Source organism: Schistocerca serialis, chromosome 11, assembly GCF_023864345.2.
Source record: "Schistocerca serialis cubense isolate TAMUIC-IGC-003099 chromosome 11, iqSchSeri2.2, whole genome shotgun sequence".
NCBI classification, from domain to species: Eukaryota; Metazoa; Arthropoda; class Insecta; order Orthoptera; family Acrididae; genus Schistocerca; species Schistocerca serialis.
The window spans coordinates 185,156,899-185,182,305 of NC_064648.1; the positions used below are offsets into that span (position 1 = coordinate 185,156,899).

Consider the following 25,407-nt stretch of genomic DNA (forward strand, 5'->3'; position numbering starts at 1 on the left):
TTGGTATGCTTTGTTCTCCCTGCCTCGCCGGCTTAAAGTTCCTACTATCTAGCGTCTTCACAAGCCTTGTAACCAAATGCACTAAACTTCGTACTGTGCGTGCAAATGTCCAATCTCTGCCACCTCACTGCGACAAATTGTGTCACATTTCAGGACATGGACATACATCTGATACTTCTGCCAGTGACGTGGCTCAAACCAAGTATGCTCCCAAGTTCAGTAAATTCAGAAGACTACATCTGTCAAAGACGCAACAGATGTAACCAACAACTGGGTGGAGTAGGTGCACACACATGCTCTGATTCATCACAATGTGCTACACACATCCAACAATGCAGAAGGTGGGCAAGAGGAATATGTGCGTAGAGATTACATCCATCAACAGCAAGTGACTTATGTGTGTCGACTACAAACTTCCTGAAGTAGCCAGGTTTGGCTGCTTTTTAACTGGTCTTTGAACTCTTGAACTAACCTGTGAGTTTATAATTATGCTACACCCAGATCTTCCCCTTTTCCCAGAATTCTTGGCTGGTGAAGGGTTCTTCAATTTCCTTTCCACAGAATTCACTATATCAGAAAACTATCTTGTAAATCTATAAATCCTTTTTATACCTACCGCTCTTATTGTTTTCATTACTACTGTTAGCATTGTCACCACCACCACCACCACCACCACCAATGGGAACAGCTGCAGTACTGTTCAAAATGGTTCAAATGGCTCTGAGCACTATGGGACTTAACATCTATGGTCATCAGTCCCCTAGAACTTAGAACTACTTAAACCTAAGTAACCTAAGGACATCACACAACACCCAGTCACCACGAGGCAGAGAAAATCCCTGACCCCACCGGGAATCGAACCCGGGAACCCAGGCGTGGGAAGCGAGAACGCTACCGCACGACCACGAGCTGCAGTACTGTCAGTGTGAACTTTATTAGTTCATAGTAGGTTTTACTCACATTGTCATTACAGACACTCAAATAATTTTAATATTATTTACCATATTAAAACTGTTGTTTCTTGGGTAACTGTGATGTAAACAAGGTACTGTCTGTATGAAACACTGGTCAGATGCAAAAGAGAACCTGATGGCCCTTATCAGACCAGGATAAATAAATTACAAACGTCTTGCTGCTTGGATAATCTCTCCTGGATATGTAATGTGTGTATCTTGTGACACTTCCTCATATCAAGTTATAAAGGAGAGATTATCTATAGCCTTCCTGTCCATTATTGAGTTCTCATAGATGATTTGTACACCAGGTTTCTGTGCCATTTCATGAAACTTCTCCATGACAAGTCTGGTCTCTCTGCTGTTTCTCAGAAAGTAATTGTCCACAAAAGCTATATACCTCATGTTGATTCTCTGCTCTTGTTTAATCTCAAGCTGAATTCCCTTATCTTCTTCCCCTATGTCTTCATAATTTTTTGCAGAAATATTTTAAATTGGAGGGGAGCATGGATCTCTGGCTGCACACTTGTGCATTTGAAATGCTTCTGAAATTTCTCCAATGAATTTAATGTTCGGGATTGTACCCATTAATGTCTGTTGCATAACTGCCACTGTTTTCCTGCCAATTTTGAATTCCTCTGAAGTACTGAATCAAGTCGTTTTCTATCAAATCATAAGCCTTTCTGACACTCGACAGAATTTACCACAGTATTTACAAGTCACCATCTTTCCAAAATTGTCTTTGGTTCCCATATCTGTTCTATACAAGATTGCTCTTTACAAAATCGTGCCTTATACTCTCATATTAATGAGTCTACTTGTTCATCGCGTTGACTTCACAGGGCTTTTTAAAAATTTTTGGACATAACAGGACCAAGTGAAACTATCTGGAATTATTCAGACTGGTTTTATATTGTTCTCTATGAACAGGATGACTTATGCACATTTCCACTCTTCAGTAATTTGTTTCAGTTTCACAAATGTTTAACATAGTTCTGTGTGTTGCTTGTGTCAGACTACTATCGATCAATATCCATATATCCATACTTCTGCTATGAGTTTGTCTTCTGCAGATGACTTGTTATTTTGAGAAGTACTGATTATTTCCTTCCGTTCCTCAACACATGATTTTTAATCAGAATTTTTTGCCTCCAAAATCTAATTGTCTAAGAGGCACACAGTTGAGAACTGAGTGAAAATAATTGGCTAAAATTATTGTTATTTTTATATTGGTCTCAAGTGACTCATCAAGTAGGCATTATCACACTGTAGGTGGCCAATACCTTTTAAGTTAGGTAAGGTTGCTGTTGTGCAGTATACGGTCATCGACAGTGAACTTGTAAACGTAGACCAACAATTTTTTCTGGAGCACTGTGGATTGTAAAGATAGTGGACAAAATGGAATTAAAATTTATGCATTCCAGCTTACTTTTCCACACAATAGCATGAAGGTTGCAACATGAAAACGATGCAGAGGGATGTTTACTAATGGAAAAGTTTATGAAGTGCAACGCCAACTACTAAGTTAATATTCCAAGGTGTGAATCTTCCTCTTATTGTGAACGGATGTAATGTGGCAAAATATCAGAGCAGTGACAGAAAAGGCACACAGTTAGTAAGTGAATTGATTTCAATATTGAGCACATTCTCTAAACTGAATACCATATATAAAAACTACTATGTCTGTGCACCACAAAAAATAATTATTACGTCATGCATATGCAACAAAATTAGGCCTAACAAACAAATGCTTAATTTGTGAACAGGAAATTGGATGCAGGAACCACTTCCTCCACATGCACTCTTTTTTTATATACCATATGCGCTGTACCTAGCATGATGAATTTTGTTCCTTGACTGGTATGCTTGCATAATCACCAGACATCTATGTGCCTCAGGGTCCTTTACAGACACGACAAGGACAAGAGAAATTATGGCTTGTATGGAGGCAACAGACAGTTGCTTTGCCTTCACTGTATTTGCAAGCGGAAAAGGGAAGGAAATGACTAAATGTGGTGGAACCATACTCACTGCCGTGCACCATATTGTGTCTTGTGTAATTTGTCTTTAGATTTAGGTTTTTCAGTCCTCGATCTTATATTCCCCAACATTAGTTAGGTTTTATACCTGTGAGAAGTTTATGAATCTAACCATCTGCTTTTTCTTACGCAAGACAGATAAAATTATACCACCACATTTTAGTTTACTGGGTTAAATTTTATGCTTCATACAAGCAGACCCTAAAAAAGCTGTAGGGTGTGCCAAGAAGATAATCTGTTTCGACCAGTTACGACTTCAGTGGTGAGGTAATACACAAATTTATCTGCGCAGGTACAAGAATTTTTCTGTGACACACAAATCTACAAGTAATTCAACATATACCACTGAGGTAGACATATTATAAATATTTTAAGACTAATGTATCAAGGGTGATCCATCACATACACATATTATGACATTTCATACCTCAGGCACGTTTGAAAATTTTTGGTACGAACTCTCATATATCAATGATTCACAGAATAGACAAAAATATCCAATGTATTCTTCTGCATTCCATTAATCATAAATTATTGAAAGGAGCCATTTTTTTCAAATCATCTACACTCCCCAGGTTTAAACTTATACAGAATGTTTAACATCCATAAGGGTCACTGAAAATATGACTGAAGATATTGTTACAAATTCTACTTTGATTCTATTCAGAACAGTAAGGAAATAACAGTTGATAATCCACATCAAATGAAACAGTACAAGAGCAGTGGAAAATTAGGAATTGCACTTAATTGCAGAAAACTCTCAATCTGTGCCTGTCCCACAGTACTGCATTATTAACATTAAGCAATTAAACAAATACGTTTTTATCACACTACATGCAAAAAATCAGAGATGTGAGTGCTTACAGTATTCTCAGTTTCATCCACCTCCAAATTTAGTTCAGGATCCTTCTTGATAATATCATTTAGCCAAGAGAGTCCCAAGTCATCTTCAAGAAACTGAAAGAAACAGAACATCTCTCAGTTAAAACTGCTTGTACCCTTCTGTACTTATTACAATGCTCCCAATATTTTTCTTATAAATATCTCACAACTTTTCAGAGATTCGTATCATTTATACACAAAAATAAATAAAAAAATATAATTTCTTGAGCAGCTATTCTGCCAACACAGATCACTACAATTTCAAACTGCCATACTGTACTAATTTTACATGTAATCAGACAGTACATGCTGTATTTAAGGTGCTTACTGACCCTTGTCATTCCTCTGGTAACCTCACAGTTTGCCCATAGCAAGAAGAAGATAAAGTAATTACTTCCCATGCATTAACATAGTAGAATAGGAAAGGTGGCGAGCCCAAGAACTATGATTAGCAATGTCACTTGAGACTAAAATTGACATGTGATCGGATGGCATTTGTTTCTTCTGCCTCAACTTATTTTGAGAGTTTGTTTATAGAGTTGTGAGTGAGTATTTAAGAGTTGAAGGTTGCGATTATGAAGAGGCGTTGAGTTACAGTTAAAGGTATTTTTAGAAGGAAATGAACAAAAAATGCCCACGTTTTTCGATCAAGTGTACTGTCTTGGGTGAAGAGAAACAAAAGGTAAATATTTTGTAGGTCTCCAAAAATTAAAGGACAATTTCAAAATAGTTGAGAGCAATTTCTAGAAAAAACCATCTGATTCAGAGCTGTTCTGTGTGTGATACACATTTCAGTGAGGAACAACAAATCTTTATCATCGGTAAACAAGTTGTAATTCTAAGAGAAGGGTGCTCTCTCTTCAGCCGAGAGCAGCTCAGCAGTTCTTTGTGTATTTCCCAGTTTACTGAAATATCTGTCGAAAATATTACACGAAAGAGGTCAGTAAACCACTCGTTAAAGGGAAGCTGTGAGAAGAAGACAGTAAACAAGCTGCAGTTTCGATACCTGCCAGTGCTTCTTCTGTTGAGGAAAATGTAGGGAGCACATCAGTACTGAACGAAGGAGTACTTACATTAGAACAAAGTTGAAGTGCCAGGAACTGGAAATTGTGCGATTATGTGAAAAATTAAAGACTGCAAATTCTAAAATCAATTTCTTCCGAAATCAAGTCTCAGTTGAGAAACATGAGATGGCTCAGTCGAATGTCCTAGATCATTTGAAACTCAGTAAAAACAGAAAATCATAGTTGCCACTACTTTAAATAAATGCCAATTTAGAATCAAGAGAATGCATTACGTGGTGTGACAACGAATTTATTCTGGATGGCGTGCTCTTGAAAATTAGTAGCTCAATGGATAAAATTTGTTTGAAGCACGCCTTGTTGCAAAAACTTTCTGAAAACCATCTCCAAAATTTTGTAAATCATCTCAAATGCTCATGCGCAATTAACAAAGAGGCTGTAGAACAATTAATAATTATTTTCGGGAAGGACAAAATGAAAACAAAGGTACACTGATTTATGATGAAGTAAAGCCCAAGAAAAGCTACATTTCAATAACACTTTGCTGAAAGTTGGTTTCGTCAATTTATGGGAATATACTTCAGACGATTGTAGTAATAACTTTGCCTATCATTGCTCTGATGATACAATGTAGGTTTTCATGGCCGGTGTTGTCTTCAGTTGAAACTTCCGGGCTGAGAGTCCGTGGTCGTTGTATAAAATTTCCACCTGACGTTATGTCTCCATCTGTGGGAGACATCTTCTGAGGTCGTCCGGCTACTGCCACTGAGGCTCCAGGTAATCTCGCATTTATAGATCGTATAGAGGGCACCACTATTCGTCACGTGATGCCGACGGTATGCCTATCTTTGGAAGGCGTCGTCATTCTCGATTAAGAGTAATCGATTGTCATTCTGCTGGCGCAATGTCGACATCCATATTTTGTCCAACTTTAAAACTTCCTCTTTTCTATTAAAATTGTTAAGGTGTTTGTGAATTTCTATTGCTTCTCTATACATGCGCTCACGATAATGGGATGTCCGTGCTAGAACGCTTGTCTCATAAAGTTGGACAAAATATGGATGTCGACATTGCACCAGCAGAATGACCATCGATTACTCTTAATCGAGAATGATGACGCCTTCCAAAGATAGGCATACCGTCGGCATCACGTGACGAATGGTGGTGCCCTGTATGCGCTCTATAAATGTGAGAGTATCTGGAGCCTCAGTGGCATTAGCCGGACGAACTCAGAAGATGTCTCCTGCAGATGGAGACGAAACGTCAGGTGGAAATTTTATACATGGACCACGGCCTATCAGCCTGGAAGTTTCAACAAGACAACGGCGGCCGTGAAAGCCTACATTCTATGATTAAACGCCTCTACGGGGAGGGGAAGTGTCAGTTTTGGTTCGACGACTGGAGGGACTGTGCAAGAAGAAAGGACAACAACTGTCTACACTTACTTTCCTGCTACACTGCCGGGACACAACGACAGAGCCGAAGTTTCTGTAGGCGAGGTGAAAGTTTCACAGTTTCACACGGCGCAAGTGCGCCGTATTTACAACCGCATGGAACTATTTTTTTGTTTTTTGTTTTAGGGCGCAAAACTGCTATGGTCATTAGCGCCCGGTCCGTGACTTAGGAAAAAGTAAAAAACCGAAAATGGAAACCAGCAGCAATGGGAACGAAACTCATAAAATTGGAGAAACTAAAAGCAGGAGGAAGGCTTAAAAATCCACTACAGAAAGGGGTTGGTTGTCCCCAAAAATGACTTACGTCATTTCACTGGCACTAATAAACTCCAGAACGCGATCGGCCGAGCGTGTGTCATCTGCTAAAATTGACGATATATCAGGCGACAGCTGTAGACGGGCGCGTAACGGAGTAAAATAGGGGCACTCAATTAAAAGGTGTCATACCGTCCACGTCCCGCAATTTATTATGCGGAAGTGTCGACCAATGTGAGTGCCATAAAAGAACAACACGACGACATAAAACGCTCCATAGATCGGCGAAGGGAATCGATTGAATAGCTGGCCGAAGGAGAGGGACTGCAGCCTTGGCTGCTATATCGGCCGCCTCATTTCCACAGATACCAACGTGTCCCGGGAGCCAGAGGAACGCCACCGAGACGCCCCCCAGGTGGAGCAAGCGCAGACAGTCCTGAATCCGGTGGACCAGAGGGTGCACAGGATAAAGAGCTTGGAGACTGAGGAGAGAGCTGAGAGAATGTGAACAGATAACATACTGTAGCCGCTGATGGCGGCGGATGTAGTGGACAGCCTGGAGATCAGCGTAAAGCTCCGCAGTATAAACAGTACACTAGTCAGGAAGCCAAAATTGATTTGGGGTGTCGCCAACAATATAGGCGCTCCCTACACCAAACGATGTTTTTGAGCTATCAGTATAAATAAATGTGGCTTTCTTCATTTGTGCACATAGAGCAGAAAATGTCCGACGATAAACAAGTGAAGTGGTACCATCCTTGGGAAACTGACAAAGGTCACGGAGCAGGCAGATTCGGGGACGGAGCCAAGGTGGTGCTGCACCCCAAGTTGTCAAGAAGGTTTTAGGAAAGCGGAAGGAAAGAGAATGGAGCAGTTGACGGAAGCGGAGTCCCAGTGGTAGTAGGGAGGAGGGGCGGCCTGCATACCCTACATCAAAGGAGGCGTCGAAAAAAATGTCATGGGCTGGATTAGCAGGCATGGAAGCCAAATGGCTAGCATAACGACTCAGAAGGACTGCTCGCCGATTGGACAGCGGAGGTTCAGCAGTCTCAGCATAAAGGCTTTCCACAGGGCTGGTGTAAAAAGCTCCAGACACTAAACGTAATCCACGGTGGTGGATAGAGTCGAGACGCCAAAGAATAGACGGCCGAGGAGAGGAGTAGACTATGCTTCCATTGTCCAATTTCGAGCGCACTAAGGCGCGATAGAGGCGGAGAAGGACCACTCGGTCCGCTCCCCAGGAGGTACCATTCAGGACACGGAGGGTGTTGAGGGATCGCAGACAGCGAGCCGAAAGATAGGAAACGCGGGAGGACCAGCACAGTTTTCTGTCATATATAAGACCCAAGAATTTAGCGACGTCCGAAAACGGAAGGTTGACAGCTCCTAGATGTAAGGAGGGTGGAAGAAACAAACGGTCTTACTGGGAGAAAAACGGAAGCCGGTTTCGATGCTCCAAGAGTGGAGGCGATCGAGACATCCTCGAAGACGTCGTTCAAGAAGGCTGGTCTGTTGAGAGCTGTAGTAGATCGCAAAAATCGTCCACAAATAGGGAGCCGAGACATCAGGAAGGAGACAATCCATAATTGGATTGATGGCAATGGCAGTACAACACTCAGCACGGAGCCCTGGGGTACCCTGTTGCCTTGGGAGAAAGTACAGGAGAGAGTAGTGTTCACCCGCACCCTAAATGTGCGCTCTGCCATAAATTCGCGAAGAAAAAGGGGCAGCCGACCTCGAAAGCCCCAAGAGAACAGTGTGCGGAGGATGCCTGTCCTCCAACAGGTATCGTATGCTCTCTCCAGATCAAAAAATATTGCTACTGTTTGGCGTTTCCAGAGAAAATTGTTCATGATATAAGTGGAGAGAGAAACAAGATGGTCAACTGCAGAACGATGCTTTCGGAATCCGCATTGGGCAGGTGTTAAAAGACTGCGGGATTCCAGCCACCAAGCTAAACGGCAATTCACCATACGCTCCAAAACCTTACAGACACTACTCATGAGAAAAATGGGGCGATAGCTAGAGGGGAGATGTTTGTCCTTTCCAGGTTTCGGAACAGGAACGACGATAGCTTCCCACCATCGTCTGGGAAAAGTACTGTCGGTCCAAATTCGATTATAAAGGCGAATGAGGTAACGCAGAGTATGGGTTGATAAATGCAGGAACATTTGGACATGGATACCATCCGGTCCTGGGGCGGAGGAGCGAGAAGAAGAGAGTGCATGTTGGAGTTCCCGCATGGAGAAAACAGTATTGTAGCTTTCGCGATTTTGAGAGGAGAAAGCAAGAGGTCGCACTTCCGCTGCACGTTTCTTCGGGAGAAAGGCTGGCAGGTAATTTGAAGAGCTCGAAATCTCACCAAAGTGCTGACCCAATGAGCTAGAAATTGCGACGGGGTCCACTAATGTATCATGCGCGACAGTGAGCCCAGAGACCGGGGAGAAACTAGGCGCGCCTGATAAACGTCGAAGCTGACTCCAAACTTCCGAGGAGGGAGTGAAGGTGTTAAATGAGCTAATAAAGAATTTCCAGCTTGCCTTCTTGCTATCGCGGATGACGCGACGGCATCGCGCACGGAACTGCTTATAGCGGATACAGTTGGCCAAAGTAGGATGGTAGCGGAAAACGCGAAGAGCACGTCGCCGCTCACGTATTGTGTCACGGCACACCTCGTGCCACCAAGGAACTGGGGGGCACCAGGGCAATTCGGAGGTGCATGGTATTGAACGTTCCACAGCTGTAAGAATAACGTCGGTAATGTGTGACCTCATCGTCGACGGTCACCGAATGTCGCTAGAGACGAAAAAAGTGTCCAATCGGCTTGGGCAAACTTCCAGCGTCGCGGGCGCATATATGGCAGTTGAGGCTGCAGTCTAAGGACACATTGAAAGTGGTCAGTCGAGTGTGTATCATCAAGGGCGAACCATCCGAAGCGCCGAGCTAGCGGAACAGTACCGACCGCAAGGTCCAAATGAGATAAATTTGTCGTGGAGGCAGACAAAAATGTAGGGACCCCAGTGTTGAGGCAAACTAGATCCGCTTGGTGCAAGACGTCTAGCAATAGTGAGCCATGTGGACAAGGATGTGGAGATCCCCAAAGCGGGTGGTGGGCATTGAAGTCCTCAACCAGCGAATAGGGGGGTGGAAGCTAACCAAGAAGATGAAGGAGATCAGCTCGTGCCATTGGTGTGGGCGATGGAATGTATACAGTACAAAGAGAAAAGGTATATCCAGAAAGGGAAAGACAGACAGCGACAGCTTGGAAGGAAGTGTTTAAGTGGATTGGGTGATAATGGAGAGTATCATGGAGAAGAATCATGAGTCCTCCATGGGCTGGAGTGCCTTCAACAGAGGGGAGATCAAATTGGACGGACTGAAAATGAGGGAGAACAAAGCGGTCATGGGGACGCAGCTTTGTTTCCTGAAGACAGAAGATGACCGGCGAGTAGGATCGTAAGAGGATCTACAATTCATCCCGATTGGCTCGAATACCACGGATATTCCAGTGGATAATGGACATAGGGTGAACAGAAAATGGAGGAATGTGACCAAGGTCGCCGTCAACTCAACGACTGCTCAGAGCTTGCGACCAACAGCATGGAATGGCATTCAGCCGAAGGCAGAAGATCCTGATCCATAGGTTGTTCAGGAGCAGCTCCTCCACCAGCGATCGGCCGGTTGATCGGCCACCAGCAGTGCGCGACACAGAAGACGGGCGAGGGCGATTTCCGCCAGGTGGTGCTGTAGATGGGACACGCCTTAGCGGAGAAGGAGATGAACTGGGTTTCTTTGTAGCCTTCTTGGAAATATTATGTTTAGATGAAGGAGGAATCGATGGTTGTGAAGTTGGGGTACATAAAAAGCTTCACGAGTATGCTCTTTTTTCGAAGTCTTGGTGTCTGACTTTTAGGCTCGAGATTTAACAGAACCCGATGAAGGGTGAGCCATAGAGTGGGAAGGCGAAAGTGGTGAGGTTGAACGGAGAATCTTTGCGCTGGCTGATCTGACGACCGTGGCACTAAAGGTGAGGTCACAAGTCTGCGTGGCCGCCTCCTTTGTTGGCCGAGGAGAAGCAAGGACAGTGCTGTATTTTCCTGTCTGAGGCACGGTGGGCTGTCGACCGGCGAATAATTTTCGAGCAGCAAAGGTCGACACCTTTTCCTTCACTATGATTTCCTGGATGAGCTTTTCGTCTTTAAAAACTGGGGAATCTCGAGATGAAGCTGCGTGGTCACCCATACAGTTGATGCAGCGAGGGGATGGAAGTGGACAAGCACCCTCATGGGCATCCTTGCTACACGTAACACATTTGGCCGGATTGGAACAGGACTGGCTGGTGTGATTGAACTGCTGACACCGATAGCAACGCGTAGGGTTTGGGACGTAAGGGCGAACGGAAATTATCTCATAGCCTGCTTTGATTTTCGATGGGAGTTGAACTTTGTCAAATGTCAAGAAGACAGTGTGGGTTGGAATGATGTTCGTGTCAACCCTTTTCATAACTCTATGAACAGCCGTTACGCCCTGGTGAGACAGGTAGTGCTGAATTTCTTCGTCAGACAATCCATCGAGGGAGCACGTATAAACGACTCCACGCGAAGAATTTAAAGTGCGGTGCGCTTCAACCTGGACAGGGAAGGTGTGGAGCAGTGAAGTACGCAGCAATTTTTGTGCTTGGAGGGCACTGACTGTTTCTAACAACAAGGTGCCATTCCGTAATCTGGAACAAGACTTTACAGGACCTGCAATTGCGTCGACACCTTTCCAAATAATGAAAGGGTTGACCGTGGAGAAGTCGTGACCTTCGTCAGACCGAGAAACAACAAGAAACTGTGGCAATGATGGAAGAACTGTCTGTGGCTGAGACTCAGTGAACTTTCACTTGTGGGCAGACATAGTGGAAGGTGAGGAAACCATTGCGGAAGAATCCCCCGTGATTACCGGCGTCTCCGATGGCGCGCTTCTCCCTTGTGGGGTCCCTCTCTGAGGGCACTCCCGCCTTAGGTGATTGTTCACACCTCAGGCCACACCTCCTGACAAACGGACGGAGGGACCAATCGGCACTTTCGGAAGGTATCAGCTCGGTTAATCACCCCTCCCTGGGCCTGGGCGTTACCAGGGGGTATGTACGTGTCCTACCTGTCTACCCAGGGTGAGGAATCACGCGTTACCCCGTCACCGGCTACGCACAAAAATGCGTGGGTCGGCCTTCAGACACGCACAGGGAGGAAGAAAGAGAAAGGGAAAAACAAGGAAAGGAAAGAGGAGAGGTCTCAAACGCTGCAGCGGAGAAAAGGGTAAAGAGAAGAGGTAAGGAAAAGAGAAGGACAAAGGAAAGATGAAGACATACAAGCAGAGAAGGCGAAGAATGCGTTACATTTACGAGCGTCCGTCTCTGGACGTAGGCACAAACCATACTCCCAGAGGGGGAGAAAGGGAAGGAAAGAGCCAGAGGTGAGGGGAGGGGGGGCGAAGATAGGGGAGAGGGAGGATGCGGAAAAGGAAGGTATGCAGCCCGGAAAGGAAGGAGGGCCACATTAGCTCGGGGTCCCGTGTTAGCTACGCACGTATCTACAAAAGAGTTGTGGACCCCCTGGGGGGAACCGCATGGAACTAGCGATGCTACGGGAACGAATTCACCACAGGCGGCGAGAACTAGCGGAAACTAGCAGTAAGCTGTTATATATCCATTTATATATCTGAAACATAATGCAGTGTTATGACTGGAATGAGGTGGACTGTCTAACGTTCACGACCATGGAACTGAGTGCAGAAATGTCATCTAATAGGCAGAAGAGGAAACTCGGTGGCCTACAGAAAGGCAGAGGTGAAACATCAGTCGCTGGCAACTCTCCTACTGTGATTAACATGTCTGGGAGAGAATTAACAAAAGACGAACATTCAGTTCTATCGAAAGGAGGCAACTTTGCAGTCACGCCACTAAAGGTTCCTATGGAGGACATTATAGCGAATGTGGAGGTAGGAATCCGTTTGTTATCATCGCATTCCGCAGATGAAATCAGGACTGAAACAGCCAGAATATTACGCCAAGCGAAACCACCGATCAGCAATTTGTGTCAAGCGGAAAGGATGGCACTGAGGGAGATCAATGCGGATAAGAGCATTATTGTACTTGCAGCTGATAAAGGAAATGCTACAGTTCTGATGAACACCGAAGATTATAACAAGAAGATTAGTGACCTTTTGGATCCCACAACGTACAAAAAGCTTCAGAAGGCTACTACAACCAAAATTTTGAGAAATACCAATCAACTGGTGAAACAATCTTCTCTTTCTTTGGATAATAAAAAACAACTCTGCAAAACGGAAGCTTATCCACCCTGACTTTATGGACTCCCGAAGGTACATAGACCACAGATCCCGAAGAGACCGACTGTGAGTGTCATTTGATCTCCAACACAATAGGTGGCCAGATATCTCGCCTGCCTGCTGCAACCACACATAAGCAGTACCGACAGTTACATTAAAAACTAGGCATAATTTATTGAAAAACTGAGGGAGATTAACGTCAAACCAAGTGATATTCTTGTGAGCTTCGATGTAGTGTCATTGTTTACCATGGTGCCTGTAAACGAAGCTATTTCATTTATAGTAGATATTTTTACGACTGACATAGTGGCTTTATTTAAACATTGCCTGACGACAACGTATGTCCAGTATAACGAGTTTTACGAACAGATCGACGGGGTGGCGATGGGAAGTCCTCTCAGCCCAGCTGTCGCCAATTTATTTATGGAGATCTTCGAACAGCGAGCGCTGCAGACTGCCAGTAAGAAGCCTAATAAATGGTACCGCTATGTTGATGACATATTTGTAGTGTGGACTTACGGTGAAGAAGAGTTGGATGTCTTCTTGGTGCACCTGAACGGCATTAACCCGAAGATACAGTTTACGATGGAGAAAGAAAGCAACGGTCGACTCAATTTCCTGGATGTGTCGGTAATTAAACGGGTGGATGGAACGCTGGGCCTCAAGGTATATAGAAAGAACACTCACACGGATCGATACCTCCACAAGGAATCTAACCATCATCCTAGGCAAAAAGAGGTATCATGAAAATATTGGTGGGCAGAGCCAACAAAATCTGCGAGCCAGCTTACTTACAAGATGAACTGAATCACTTTCATGAAAAACTGATATACCAGCAAGGAAATTGAGCGAGCACTATCAAAGAAAAAAAGAAGTCCAGAGCAACAACGGTCACCTACTGGAAAAGTTTTCCTATCGTTCATTAATAAGGTCATGGACCGCATCGGGATAGTGCTGGCCAAGTATGGGATGGAAACAATCTTCAGACACACCAAGAAGATTAAAGAATATTTAAGAACTGGGTAAGACGCCCCACATCCCCTAGCAACACCTGGGGTATACAAAATTCCATGCAGTTGTCGACAAGTACATATTGGAACAACGAAAAGAAGTGTTAACACTCGCTTAGCCGAACATAAACGGAACTGTCGCTTAGGACACATCAAAAAATCGGCCGTAGCTGAGCATGTTTTTCGAGATGGGAATCACGAAATTAAATTTAATGAGAGAAGCGTTCTAGCACAAACATCCCATTATCTTGCGCGCATGTATAGAGAAGCCATAGAAATTCATAAACACCATAATAATTTTTGTAGAAAAGAGGAAGTTTTAAAATTGGACAAAATATGAATGTCGACATTGCGCCAGCAGAATGACAATCGATTACTCTTAATCGAGAATGACGACGCCTTGCAAAGATAGGCATACCGTCGGCATCACGTGACGAATGGTGGTGCCCTCTATGCGCTCTATAAATGCCAGAGTACATGGAGCTTCAGTGGCAGTAGCCAGACGACCTCAGAAGATGTCTCCAGCAGATGGAGACAAAACGTCAGGTGGAAATTTTATACATGGACCACGGCCTCTCAGCCCAGAAGTTACAACTGAAGATTGCTCTGGTGTTCATATTCCTTGCTCTGATGCATTACCATATTCACTCTATTCTTGTGTACCCGAGTCGGAATGCCACTCCTAGTGATGTCTAGCATCTATTGATTCAAGTAATTATCCAACTAAAGCAAGCTGAAATGAGACTTTTTGTATTTACTTCGTATGGTACAATACACAACCGAATAAAAAGGCCTGGCAGTATCTACTAATTACTGGCATAAAAAATAAAGTTGCTTGCTCAGTATCAAATGCAGTTGACAAGACCAGAAAAATATAAGCATTTTCATATGTGCTATTCATGTCATATATTGCGTAAGAAATGGATGATGTGATAATACTGGTTGACTTTTTAACGATGGCATCATCAACTACAGTTTTTATCGACAAGATAGTTCTCCAGAATGAATGGGTTCATTCATTAATAGATGAGCAACTTAGTGGACACACTTATTTTCTTGATTATGGTTTGTACAAAACACAGAGGCTCACAAAACGTTTATGAAATAGAGAAGCATTCTCACTAGTAAAGTAAAAGCTTAGCTTCTGAAAGAACTCTATAGCCACTAAGAGTAACCATTAATAGTACCTTAGAAATACCTAAATACTTATGGAAAAGATGCTCCAAACAGCAGCATCACTTCAGTAGCGTAAGGTCTCCAAGAATCAATGGTCACCCGTCAATAACAGACTACTTCTGCTTGAACCAGTTACAATTTGTTTGCCAGTACATTGTTGTAAGACTTTCACTATCTCTTGCAGAAACTGAGCACAAATGCGAATTTTCGTTGATGTCATATGTAAGACAAATGCGGATTTTAGATGGATATTTGCAACAAAAGAACCAGTACAGAGTTTTGGAGCAGAAAACATACTTTCAAAAACCCTTTGTATTCATATAATATTAAAGAGGCCCAAGCTAATCCACAATTTAAGTCAGTATGCTGCTTTTGATGTTGTAACACACACTTCTGTGGGTCATAAGCAGACCAACTGACATCTCACGACAGAACCACTCAACTAGGGGAGTCAGCATATTTCCTCTTCTACTCGCTATGGTTTGCCTACAGTTTCAGTGTTGTTTTCTCCCTCCACTCATACAATTACTTGTCCTTAATTTTTAATTATATCACCTGCCTATTTATTACTGCCTGGATTTATCAGCTGAACACATTCTCATGCTCACAGGTCTGGTTTGAATATTTTCTGGCATATGAGACTCTTTTCCAACAATGTCACGTTTTTGTTTCATTTCCAACACTTCTTGTTTTTTCTCTCTGTCCTAATGTCTACAGAGTTTTGGAATGGACCTAAAACAGAGATGAGACTTCCTCTCAGTTGTGTTTACAATACTCAAGAACTCTGTTTATAAACCAACACTGGGGCTGCAACTGTGTTATAAGCCTAAACTTTAGTATTGCTGGAGATACTATTTTAAGTTACAATCATTTTCACAGTTTCACAGTTCTTAATGTACAAATGCTGCCTCATTAAACATCCAGCTGTAAGTCTGTGCCCACAACAATATTTCTCTAGGGTGATAAATCTAAAACCACCACTTTGCATCGGGTCACTCTGCACTAACCCTCAAGGAATAGTCAACACATCTGTCTTCTCAGCGTTTTAGAGTAAAAACCTGATTGTTATGTCATGTGCCCTATCAAGTTGGCATCCCTATTTCCATTAATCTGTCAAATATTACGTTGAACATTCATGGTGACGTGTGTAATCTTGTCCCAAATCTGTACACATTTTAAACATACAGCTCATCTCTCCGTCTCTCTCATATATTTGTACATTTCCTCTTGTCCCTGTACATCTTCCACTACACCCACTAATTTTCTTGGATTCCAACGCTCCCTACCACTGTTGGGTAACCTCTGTCTGTGACTATTGTCCTGCGACTGAAAAATGTATAAACACCAAAGAAATGTGTTCCTAAAATTCATTGAACTTCTCCCAGAGTCTTATAATATGGAGGCTTGGTGAAAAGTAATGCTGCCGAAATTTTTTATTCTGTTCTCAATATCAAGTGAGGTATTACTTCTCATTCATATTACATGGTCGAATTCCCATTTCACTGACAAGTTGCAACACACAACTACTTTACAGCTTTGAATTGTACCATGTAACATTGCAGTGTTTAATGGAACTATGTTACTGCAAGAGAAAGAGTGCTGTAATCAAGTCTGTAACTGTAGGAAATGTGCCTTCAACAGAATCCATAGAAGAATGAAAGCAGTGCATGATGTTGACCATATCAGTATGACTAATGTCCAACATTCAGTTGTTCATGTTCATAATTAAGCAAACAGAGCTGCTAAACTCAGCTCAAAGTGGACAGCTGCATTCGCTAAAACATAAATCTTTGAGGAATTCAGTCATATAGTGATGAAATGCTTCAAGTCGAGGTGAGGCTGTGGCTCCATCAACAAAGTTGAACAGTCCACAGCGACAGTATCAATGAACTCTTCAATCACTGGTAGAAATGTTTTCATTCCCAATGTCGCTTTGCTGCAACATAAGTAAGTGGAGATGAAGAACAACGGTGTAGAAAATTTATAAGGTTTTATTCAGAAATCTGAGTTTTCACATAAATTCGGTTGCATTTCCTTTCAACATGCCCTCATAGAAGTGATTTACAGTTCATATCATATCCTCCCCCATGAACCATGGACCTTGCCATTGGTGGGGAGGCTTGCGTGCCTCAGCAATACAGATAGCCGTACCGTAGGTGCAATCACAACTGAGGGGTATCTGTTGAGAGGCCAGACAAACGTGTGGTTCCTGAAGAGGGGCAGCAGCCTTTTCAGTAGTTGCAGGGGCAACAGTCTGGATGATTGACTGATCTGGCCTTGTAACATTAACCAAAACGGCCTTGCTGTGCTGGTACTGTGAATGGCTGAAAGCAAGGGGAAACTACAGCTGTAATTTTTCCCGAGGGCATGCAGCTCTACTGTATGGTTAAATGATGATGGCGTCCTCTTGGGTAAAATATTCCGGAGGTAAAATAGTCCCCCATTCGGATCTCCGGGCGGGGACTACTCAAGAGGACGTTGTAATCAGGAGAAAGAAAACTGGCGATCTACGGATCGGAGCGTGGAATGTCAGATCCCTTAATTGGGCAGGTAGGTTAGAAAATTTAAAAAGGGAAATGGATAGGTTAAAGTTAGATATAGTGGGGATTAGTGAAGTTTGGTAGCAGGAGGAACAAGATTTCTGGTCAGGTGACTACAGGGTTATAAACAGAAAATCAAATAGGGGTAATGCAGGAATAGGTTTAATAATGAATAGGAAAATAGGAATGTGGGTAAGCTACTACAAACAGCATAGTGAACACATTATTGTGGCCAAGATAGATACGAAGCCCAAACCTATTACAGTAGTACAAGTTTATATGCCAACTAGCTCTGCAGATAACGAAGAAATTGAAGAAATGTATGATGAAATAAAAGAAGTTATTCAGATAGTGAAGGGTGACGAAAATTTAATACTCTTGAGTGACTGGAATTCGGTAGTAGGAAAAGGGAGAGAAGGAAACGTAGTAGGTGAATATGGATTGGGGCTAAGAAATGAAAGAGGAAGCCACCTGGTAGAATTTTGCACAGAGCACAACTTCATAATAGCTAACACATGGTTCAAGAATCATAAAAGAAGGTTGTATACATGGAAGAATCCTGGAGATACTAGAAGGTATCAGATAGATTATATAATGGTAAGACAGAGACTTATGAACTAGGCTTTAAATTGTAAGACATTTCCAGGGGCAGATGTGGACTCTGACCACAATCTATTGGTTATGACCTGTAGATTAAAACTGAAGAAACTGCAAAAAGGTGGGAATTTAAGGAGATGGGACCTGGGTAAACTGAAAGAAGCAGAGGTTGTAGAGAGTTTCAGGGAGAGCATAAGGGAACAATTGACAGGAATGGTGGAAAGAAATACAGTAGAAGAAGAATGGGTAGCTTTGAGAGATAAAGTAGTGAAGGCAGCAGAGGATCAAGTATGTAAAAAGACGAGGGTTAGTAGAAATCCTTGGGTAACAGAAGAAATATTGAATTTAATTGATGAAAGGAGAAAATATAAAAATGCAGGAAATGAAGCAGGCAAAAAGGAATACAAACGTCTTAAAAATGAGATCGACAGGAATTGCAAAATGGCTAAGCAGGGATGGCTAGAGGACAAATGTAAGGATGTAGAGGTTTATATCACTAGGGGTAACATAGATACTGCCTACAAGAAAATTAAAGAGACCTTTGGAGATAAGAGAACCACATGAATGAACATCAAGAGCTCAGATGGTAACCCAGTTCTAAGCAAAGAAGGGAAAGCAGAAAGGTGGGAGGAGTATATAGAGGGTCTATACAAGGGCGATGTAATTGTGGACAATATTATGGAAATGGAAGAGGATGTAGATGAAGAAGAAATGGGAGATACGACACTGCGTGAAGAGTTTGACAGAGCACTGAAAGACCTGAGTCGAAACAAGGCCCCGGAGTAGACAACATTCCATTGGAACTACTGACGGCCTTGGGAGAGCCTGTCCTGACAAAACTATACCATCTGGTGAGCAAGATGTATGAGACAGGCGAAATACCCTCAGACTTCAAGAAGAATATAATAATTGCAATCCCAAAGAAAGCAGGTGTTGACAGATGTGAAAATTATCGAACAGTCAGTTTAATAAGCCACAGCTGCAAAATACTAACACGAATTCATTATAGACGAATGGAAAAACTAGTAGAAGCCGACCTCGGGGAAGATCAGTTTGGATTCTGTAGAAATACTGGAACACGTGAGGCAATACTGACCTTACGACTTATCTTACAAGAAAGACTAAGGAAAGGCAAACCTACGTTTCTAGCATTTGTAGACTTAGAGAAAGCTTTTGACAATGTTGACTGGAATACTCTTTCAAATTCTAAAGGTGGCAGGGGTAAAATACAGGGAGCGTAAGGCTATTTACAATTTGTACAGAAACCAGAAGGCAGTTATAAGAGTCAGGGACATGAAAGGGAAGCAGTGGTTGGGAAGTTACTCAATCTGTATATTGAGCAAGCAGTAAAGGAAACGAAAGAAAAATTCGGAGTAAGTATTAAAATCCATGGAGAACAAATAAAAACTTTGTGGTTCACTGATGACATTTTAATTCTGTCAGAGACAGCAAAGGACTTGGAAGGGCAGTTGAATGGAATGGGCAGTGTCTTGAAAGGAGGATAGAAGATGAACATCAACAAAAGCAAAACGAGGATAATGGAATGTAGTCGAATTAAGTCGGGTGATGCTGAGGGAATTAGATTAGGAAATGAGACACTTAAAGTAGTAAAGGAGTTTTGCTATTTGGGGAGCAAAATAACTGATGATGGTCGAAGTAGAGAGGATATAAAATGTAGACTGGCAATGGCAAGGAAAGCGTTTCTGAAGAAGAGAAATTGTTAACATCAAATATAGATTTAAGTGTCAGGAAGTCATTTCTGAAAGTATTTGTAATGAGTGTAGCCATGTATGGAAGTGAAACATGGACGATAAATAGATTGGACAAGAAGAGAATAGAAGCTTTCGAAATGTGGTGCTACAGAAGAATGCTGAAGATTAGATGGGTAGATCACATAACTAATGAGGAGGTACTGAATAGGATTGGGGAGAAGAGAAGTTTGTGGCACAACTTGACCAGAAGAAGGAATCGGTTGGTAGGACATGTCCTGAGGCATCAAGGGATCACCAATTTAGTATTGGAGGGCAGCGTGGAGGGTAAAAATCGTATGGGGAGACCAAGAGATGAATACACTAAGCAGATTCAGAAGGATGTAGGTTCCAGTAGGTACTGGGAGATGAAGAAGCTTGCACAGGATAGAGTAGCATGGAGAGCTGCATCAAACCAGTCTCAGGACTGAAGACCACAACAACAACAACAACAACAACAACATCACTGCTTACTAAACACCAATTGCTTCTACAGTTAAACTGTGCAAGCCACTTTATAGTGTGTTTCAGAGTATTTGTGATACCACTACAACTATCTTTTTCCAATAACCCACAACACAAAGTCAATATTGTAGATAATTCTGACGATTACAAAAACAGTTTTGTAGTTCAGGTATTTGTGAATGTAGTGCTTGGTATCAACAAGTGTCAGGAAGCATATGTTTCAGCTCAAAACTCTCATTTAGATACCACAGTCATGTTGTGCGATACTGGAATAAATATTATATCACACTCTTCCTACAAAGTCCTGTACAGATGGACGTATGGCATATGGCTCTCAAAAAAAATTATCTACCACTTTGGTGCCTTCTCCTCTGTACTGCTTCATGTGGATCCACCACACACACACACACACACACACACACACACACACACACACACACACACACACACACACACACACACACACACACACACGACTCGAGATCCTGTGCCAAACTCTGCATCTCATAGTAGAAATTGTATCCAACATCTTGAATTATTTGTTGGGTATATTCCAATGTGTATTCCTTACAGTTTTTGCCCTCTACAGCTCCCTCTAGTACCATGTAAATTATTCTCTGTAGTCTTCATATACACATCCTATTATACTGTCCCTTCTCGTCAGTGTTTTCCGTAAGTGTGTTTTTCTGGTAATTCTACGGGGAACCTCCTTATTCCCAATCATATCAATTCTATTTTTGTGTGTCTTTTGTAATAACACATCTGAGATGGTTCAGTGAACTTATTGTTTTCCATCTGCATCCATGCAGTAATGATCCTAGGTGTTCTTGTTTTACAAAGCCAGATACTATTACTAAAAACACAAACATACACAGTTATCAGACAGAACATTATGACCACCTACGTAACAGCTAGTATGTCCACTTTTGGCACAGATAACAGCAGCAAGGCATCGTGGCCTGGAAGTGATGAGGCCTTGGTAGGTCGTTGAAGGGAGTCTGACCACATCTGCATTTAAGTCACCAAATTCCCAAAAATTATGGGAAAAGGGGGGGGGGGGCGGCGGCGAATGAGCTCTGAAGCTATGTTCAGCCACATCCCAGATGTATTCGATTGGGTTCAGATCTTGCATGTTGGGGAGAGGGAGCCAGCACATCAACTGGAACTCACCACTGTGTTCCTCGAACCACTCCATCACACTCCTGGCCTTGTGACATGGTGGATTATCTGGTTGAAAAATGTCAGTGCTGTCACGAAACATGACTTATGAAGAGGCATACGTGGTCTGCAACTAGTGTATAATACCATTTGGCCATCACTGTGCCTTGCCTGAGTTCCATTGGACACATGGATGGCCACAGTCATGATCCAAATAGCATAATGGAGCCACCACCAGACTATTTCTGTCCCATAGCACAGATTTCAAGAAAAGGAACAGTTCTCATAGAATATTAAGGTATCGGGGTTCATCAGACCATGCAACACATTGCCAATGCCCATTTCAGTCATAGTTGCCGATGTCATGATGTTAACATTGCCACGTACAAGGGTCGTAGGCTGCAGAGGGCCTTCAGCAGTGTTCAGTGCACTGTGTGTTCAGACACCTTTTTACTCTGCCCAGCATTAAAGTCTGATGTTAGTTCTGCCACAGTATGCTGCCCATCCTCTTACCAGTCTGCCCAGCTTATAAAGTCTTACATCTGTAAAGCGGGGAGGCCATCCAGCTCCACCATGTCTGGATGTGCTGTTTCACCACAGCATTCATCAGACACTTGACAAGTTGCTCGTGCTCGTGCTGAGCCTCTGGGCTGTCACAATCTTCCCCCAGCCCAACTCAGACCACACAACTTCCCCATTCTACACAGAGAGGATGCTCAGATACTACATGCACCATGCATGTGTGATAAGCACTCGTTCCTTTTCAGGTGATGCTATTATCGCCTGGACACGTTTATACTGATAGTATTGCAGAGGACGGAATAAACGCAAATATTAAAAATAGTTTTTATCATATATAATTAATGTTGATCTTTAAATGGAATGGGTTAAAATCAAATATTAAATGTTTGTACCACATTTAAATGCAATACTGTACTATTAACACACAAATTATGTACCAAAGGCTGTGTTGAGTAGAAACACAATGGAAGGTAAGTCACAGGATTGCGTTCATGCACTTGCTCCTTAATAAGTCTGCAAAATAAGGAGTGAGTTGGCAATTCCCCACTTTCTTTATTGCACTGTTACAAAAATTAACAGCAGGGTATTTCACTAAATACATGGACCCTTCTACAGTTTGGCTAATGAATAACTGGGGACACAGTGTGAAGATATGCCTCGGTAAGGGTGGAGGGGGGGGGGGGGGGAAGGGAGTGCATGGAAGGTGGAAGGGGAAGAGTGAAGGTGTTTCATTTCTTTTCCACAACATGCTTTCACACTTGACGAAGTGCAGATATACACAAATAATGGTAATACAAGTAACAAATGGACAAAATCTGCGTAAATGTTTATTCTGTTCTATATTGCTTGAGGGGGAAATTGCATCTTAGGCATCCAGTACGGCAAGTGACGTGTTCTTCTAAGAAATTCAAATTCCCCACTACAAGTGATGCTCAATTTTTAGTTTACATACAGTCTATACCTCACCAACGTTCCTTGTCTAGTTCTCTTCTGTAAGTAGACAAAATAACTTCACTCAGCTCGCATTTATACAGGGTGATTTTTTCCACTGTGTACAAACTCGAGGGACTGGTTGATGAGGAGATACAGAACAAAGAAGGTCTAATGAACTTATGTCCAGAATGGGTGGTTTCCATACTAGAGACCATTTATCTAATTATACATTGTTACAGAGAATGCGCCCTAGTATGTGCTGTACCATGCTGCCACAGTTACAATAAGTATGAAAATTGTTTCTATGTGCCTCACTGCATGCGAGTATGTGCTGCAGCATGTTATGTCATACACGTTCTGGCCAGGCTGCATCCGAATAGTGTCAAAGGCACCATGAATAAACTGCTCCAATGTCTCCACATCTGGAATGGGCCCTGCATAGACAATACTTTAAAGATAATCAGAAATCCCATGAGTTGAGATCTGGTGAATGGGCAGGTCATGCAACTGGACCCTCTCATCAGATCCATCGACCAGGGCAGACACAAATGAGATGTGTCCAGTCATTAACAGTGAAGTGGGCTGGAGCACCATCATATACAGACATATCATCCTTAGAATCATCAATGGCACTTTTTTCAACAGGGGCAGCAAAGTCACCCACAAGAAACATCCATATTTCTGCCCTGTCAGACAACAAGTGAGATGTCCCAAATATCGTCACGAAGTATCATGGCCCACACATTCAGATTGCACCAATCCTGATACTTCATTGTCACCATACCATGGGGCTCTGCATACCGTCCCACAGGTGACCGTTATGAAAGCTGGAGATACAACTCTGCATAAAGGTGGCCTCATCTGTGAATAGGATGGATCATACATATCTTAGAACTGTGGTTGTCTGGTGAAGAAACTAGAGACAAAACGGCTACTGATGTGGAAAGTCTGGCGCTAGCAAGCCCCAAACTTTTAAGTGTTAATGGTAGCAACAATTGTCAGAGAATGTTCCACATGGCCATCTGGATTACCCTGTACTGGCAGGCTGACTGCCTGGAACTGACACAGCAATTGCCTTCCACAATGTTAATTACATTTTGCTCCACATCTGGTGCCCACATACTTTGGGTACGTCCATGATTTCCTGCTTCTTGAAACGACCCTGACTTAGGCAAACAGCGAAACACTACTGCAAACATTGAATGCTGTGGTTGTTATTGGCGGGGATAGGTCTCCTGATACAACCCTGGTGCCCCTCCAAATTTCTCATTTTCCTAGATGTAAGTAAACACCATGCTGGCAAGCTGCAATTCGAATACGGAACCATTGCGTACAGTACTTTATCACTACAAGGTAAGTCAACAAGAGAAGTGAATCGGACACAACATTACCACTTACTATGGCAGGAGAAGGTGCTAGCACATGTTGTTGTTGTTGTTGTTATTGTTGTCTTCAGTCCTGAGACTGGTTTGATGCAGCTCTCCATGCTAATCTATCCTGTGCAAGCTACTTCATCTCCCAGTACCTACTGCCACCTACATCCTTCTGAATCTGTTTAGTGTATTCATCTCTTGGTCTCCCTCTACGATTTTTACCCTCCATGCTGCACTCCAATGCTAAATTTGTGATTCCTTGATGCCTCAGGACATGTCCTACCATCTGATCCCTTCTTCTTCTAGTCAAGTTGTGCCACAAACTTCTCTTCTCCCCAATCCTATTCAACACCTCCTCATTAGTTACGTGATCTACCCACCTATTCTTCAACATTCTTCTGTAGCACCACATTTCGAAAGCTTCTATGCTCTTCTTGTCCAAACTATTTATTGTCCATGTTTCACTTCCATACATGGCTACACTCCATATAAATACTTTCAGAAACGACTTCCTGACACTTAAATCTATACTCAATGTTAACAAATTTCTCTTCTTCAGATATGCTTTCCTTGCCATTGCCAGTCTACATTTTATATCCTCTCTACTTCGACCATCATCAGTTATTTTGCTCCCCAAATAGCAAAACTCCTTTACTACTTTAAGTGTCTCATTTCCTAATCTAATTCCCTCAGCAACACCAGACTTAATTTGACTACAATCCATTATCCTCGTTTTGCTTTTGTTGATGTTCATCTTTTATCCTCCTTTCAAGACACTGTCCATTCCGTTCAACTGCTCTTCCAAGTCCTTTGCTGTCTCTGACAGAATTACAATGTCATCGGCGAACTTCAAAGTTTTTATTTGTTCTCCATGGAATTTAATACCTACTCCCAATTTTTCCTTTGATTCCATTACTGCTTGCTCAATATACAGATTGAATAACATC

The 25,407-nt window shown here is 42.6% G+C and overlaps 1 protein-coding gene across 1 annotated transcript in view; it reads right to left on the reverse strand.

Moving 5' to 3' along the window:
- The window catches only part of LOC126426625 (zinc finger protein 98-like), an 81,408-nt gene that overhangs the window by 16,407 nt on the left and 39,594 nt on the right, over nt 1-25,407 (reverse strand). Inside the window, exon 4 of the mRNA XM_050088514.1 lies at nt 3,857-3,949. Within this exon, the coding sequence (XP_049944471.1) occupies nt 3,857-3,949 (93 nt within the window). The remainder of the gene's footprint in view (nt 1-3,856; nt 3,950-25,407) is intronic.